Source organism: Terrapene carolina, unplaced genomic scaffold (genome assembly GCF_002925995.2).
Source record: "Terrapene carolina triunguis isolate 2854851 unplaced genomic scaffold, T_m_triunguis-2.0 Scaffold26622, whole genome shotgun sequence".
NCBI lineage: Eukaryota > Metazoa > Chordata > Testudines > Emydidae > Terrapene > Terrapene triunguis.
In genome coordinates this window covers 22,515-26,912 of record NW_020690973.1, presented here as the reverse complement: position 1 = coordinate 26,912, position 4,398 = coordinate 22,515, and the positions used below count along the sequence as shown (strand labels likewise).

General features: G+C 52.5%; 1 protein-coding gene across 1 annotated transcript; it reads right to left on the bottom strand.

Annotated features, from left to right (window-relative positions):
* Positions 1-2,793: 2,793 nt before the first annotated feature.
* Positions 2,794-4,162, bottom strand: LOC112124036 (adhesion G protein-coupled receptor E3-like; the record flags this gene model as incomplete). The annotated part of the gene is made up of 3 exons (XM_024222578.1): positions 2,794-2,977; positions 3,246-3,337; positions 4,096-4,162. Coding segments are annotated over 3 exons (343 nt in total), but the record flags the coding sequence as incomplete, so codon positions are not given.
* Positions 4,163-4,398: the final 236 nt, after the last annotated feature.

Sequence of the window (4,398 nt, the reverse complement as noted above, 5' to 3'; positions counted from 1 at the left end):
TATCATCAAACAGAGATTCCCATAATCGAGAGTGAGAATATTGGAAAGAAATGCTCACTGTCACGCTGTCTGGAGCTGCCCACAACCCTGAGTGCCAACCTAAAGGCAGAGACCCCAAACTGGTGCTATGTTGCTCTCTGATTAGCGTTCACTAACTCAATAACAAGAGTGAATTCCTGAAGCACTATAACAGTCTTACCGCGGAGTCACAGTCCCTGTGGGCATTCCAGTCCTTCTTGCCAGGCAAGCTGGACCTTAGATCACACACCAAAGACAACGCTTGTAGACAATCCTGTAATAAACTAACTAAAGGTTTATTAACTAGGCAAATGAAATTAGAGAGTTAAAGCAGGCAGCATGCATACGCAAATGAGTTACACTCTGTGGTTCCGAAAGGTGACAGAGTTGTAGTAACCTGTCAGCACTGAATGTTTTTTAGGGCTAACCCAGGTTGACCCAGGGGATCTCAGCTCCTGTTTCCTAGCTCCAGCCCTGTGAGAGTCCAAACAGCAGAGAGAGAGAGAGAGATGAGAAAGTTTCTTGTCATCTAGTTTTATTTCCTTCTTCCACAATTCAAGCTGATGGGTCAAAACCTTTTGCATGAAGCCCCTCCATGGGTGCGATGGGGTCATTAACAAAGCCTTTGTGTTGTGATGTCCCACAATGGCCCATTTGGATTCAATTGTCCTTCCTGATGGGCAGGAGATAACACCTTCTGTAAGGATTCAGCATTTTACATTAGGTGAAGTTTTTTCCCTGGTTGGTGAGTTATTCAGAACAAACATTTTATAGTTACGGAGCAAACATGTAATATTACCTTGTAGCATGGCATAGGGACAGAAATAGGATTAATCACATGGCATGCTTCGATATATTAGTATGTCCAAGGGGATCCATGTAACCCCAGCGTGCCCCTGTGCCCTCGACCAGTTGGCATCAGCAGGGACTTGGGTCACAGTTAGATTTCTCAAAAAGAACAGGAGTACTTGTGGCACCTTAGAGACTAACAAATTTATTAGAGCATAAGCTTTCGTGGGCTACTTAGATTTCTGGATTACGTGGCAACCTGCCAGGAAGATTTTTGTTTCCTTTCCCTATTGCTCTGTGCGTAGTCTGTGAGCAGAACACCCTGTGCAGGGGCAAGGAGCCCTCAGTCCCATGCTGGACCCTAAGCAGGACAGAGGGGTCAGTGGGGGGGTTGTCCTGGGTCCTGCCTGGTGTGACAGATCAGGGAGGGGCTTAAGTTGGCAGCCTTGGGCTTGACCACCCTGCCCAGAGGGGGGGAAGGGCTGCGGCTCCGGCCCGGCCCGGCCCCCGTGGTGCGGCTCCGGCTCCGGCCCGGCCCGGCCCGGCCCCCGCGGTGCGGCGCCGACCCGGCGCGGCTCTGGGCCGGACCCAAGCCCGGCAACCCTGGCCAGAGCGCGGCTCGATTCCTGGGGGTGGGGCTTGCAGCAAGCCCCACCCCCAGGAATCGGGCCCCGCTCTCGCTAAAGCCGGCCCTGCCAGCTGCTGGGGGTGGTTCTAACAGGGCTTCCCACACCTAGGAAAAACAGAGCCTGCTCCCTTCCCCCACCTTGAGGAGCAGCAATCAGCTGTTTGTAATGAACCAGCAGCTTCCTCTCCCATGCGAAGGCTGCAGTGTCTGGAGCTGGGCGGGAGCAGGCAGGTGTTTCAGACATGCAAGGCTCCGCTTTCCCTCCAAGTTCTTCATTGCTGTGTAAGTGGGGATGGACTGAGCTCCCCTCTGACGTGGAGTGATGAGCTGGAGGAACAGACTTCAGGAACAGACTGTGTTTGCCTAAGCACCCTACTGTGCCTAGGAACTCAGCAGAGGGAACTGCTTTGCCAAAGTGACCCCTTTTGGCGGGTGTTGGGTTACAAATCACTTTAGTAGGGAGTGCAGGGGAATGGCATGTTGTCACCCTGACTGTGTGAGGAAAGGGCAGCAGAACTGTGCTTAGCCTGCCCTGACTGACGCTCACTCGCTAAGCAGGGGGGTGGGGATGCCAAATCCCTGTGAGAGAGAAAGAGGGTGGGAGCAGGTGTCTGTATCCGGGGGTGTGGGCTCTGCCTAAAGAGTCCTAGATGCCATTTCACCCTCTCCCTCAACACTGTGTAAAGGCAGAGCTCATTAGACACACTGGAGAGTCCTTGTTTTGTTAAGTGATCGCTGGAGCTGAAATCACTGATAATCAGGTCTAGCCGCTGAGCCTTAGGGCACATCTACACTTAACACGCTGCATCGGCACAGCTGCACTGAGGCAACTGTGCCACTGTGGCGCTTTAATGGAGACACTCTAAGCTGATGGGAGAGAGCTTCTCCCATCAGTGTAGTTAATCCACCTGGGCGAAAGGCAGTAGCTCTGTTTATGGGGGAAGCTCTCCTGCCAACACATGGTGTCTACACAGAGGGTCAGGTTGGTATAACTACATCACATGGGGGGCAGGGGTGTGTGGATTTTTCACCCCCCTGAGCGACGTAGTTATACATATATAGGTCTGTACTTCAGACCAGACCTCAGTTGTGTACGTGGTGGCGGTAGCCGCAGCCAAGGCATTTCTCGACCCCATCTCCCACCCCTGCGGTGGGAGTTGAAGTCACTCGAAGGCTCTGAACTCTGGGTCTTCACCGGCCAAGGACAGCAACTGTGAGTGGGGTGCAGGGGAGGGCAAGGGCAAAGGCAGATTGAAGGAACATATGTTATACTTTCACACCACAAGGGGATAAACTGAGGCAAAGGACACTGCCCAATATATTCTGGGATGGGAGTTTGCTCACGGCTAAGGCTACGATTATGTCACAGAGGTCATGGACAGGAGGAGACAGTGCACCAGGAAGATGAAGGCTCCCTGCAGGCTGTTGACGATGGTGAAGAAATACGCCATGACTGTGGCTGCTGGGCCGATTTGGAGGAGACCAAGGCTCCATGTGCAGCCCAGAAGGAAGAGCTGGGCGATGGCTTTAAAGGTCAGTAACCTGGATAAAGGCAGATGGAGAGATACTCTTACAATAACCCTATGGAGAGCAATTGGGTCAGGAGGATCCGGGCAGAGTGGGGTGGAGCTACCAGCCCTGGCTTTCCTATGTGGGACAGGGTTACTGTCAATCCAAACACACTGGGAATTCATTTCCATGCATCCTAGATATGTTGTTCCCCTCCTGCAATCCCTCACACGCTCCCGGTGCCAAGGACCCTCCAAACCAAGGCATCTGACCCTCCAGTATTGTTTTGTTGCCTTCTCACCTGTGGTCTTTGATGGTGGACACATCTGCATTGAAGGAGGAGAGTCTGTTTCTCAGGATCCACAGGGTCAGCGCAAAAAACGTTATATTTATCTGTGGGAACAGTGGGAAATATTTCCTGTAAAACATCCCATCCGGGCCGGTGACTCCAGCTGAGGCAGAGAACGATCCCAGGGAACCGAGCTGAACACTGCAGAACCGGGGACTGCTCATTTCTGGTGGGAATCATCCCCTCTCCTGTAATATCCCCTGGCAGCTCCCGGTCCCTCCCCATGCATGGAGCTGACAGCACAGCCAGGGCTGAGATGGATCGATGGGATCACAAAGGCCAGATGCTGCTCAGGATTAAATATGGAGCCCCTCCAGTGGAGTCAGTAGTTATTTTGGGTTTACACTGGTGAAACTGAGAGCAGGATCTGGCTCAGAGATTCCAGATCCTGCCTCTAGAATACTTCCTGCCACTTTTAGGCTGTTAGAAAGTCCTCACCCCCCTCAACTTCCCCAGGGGGTACGGAGGAATATGTAGGGACATTTGTTTCCCTCCCTACAAAAAACACTGCAGAGTGCAGCCCTCTCCATTCCTCATTCCTTCAATCATTAACTCTTGCTGTCTTCACTTGGCAAAACTCCTACTGACTTCCATGGGAGCTGTGCCCGAGTAAAGGCTGTAGGCCTGGGGATACAGCACAGGGACTAATCCCGGGACTGACCACAGCAGATGAGCCAGGTGGGACCTAACTGGGTCTTTCCTTGTGTTTTATGGGCCACATTCTCCTCCCTGCTTCACTGAAATCAATGGGGTCGCAGAGGTGAGAGGAGAATGGGGCCCTGTGGTTCTGTGAGGTACCCACCAGGATTATGGCACAGACTGGACCCAGGAAGCTCCAATGAAAGCCGCTCTCCAGGCTGAGCCAGCAGCTACAGGGAAGGAGGAAAAAGGAGGTGACTTTAATGTAATATGGCTCAGGGGCTACATACGCTGGCTCCAGCCTCCTGGGGCCTCGCCTCCCTTGGGGACGTGCAGTCAATGTCTGGAAAGGGGTCCAGGAGAGCTGGCTGTATTTTAAAGAATCCTTATTAAGGTTGCAGGAACAAACCATCCCGATGTGTAGAAAGAATAGTAAATATGGCAGGCGACCAGGTTGGCTTAACAG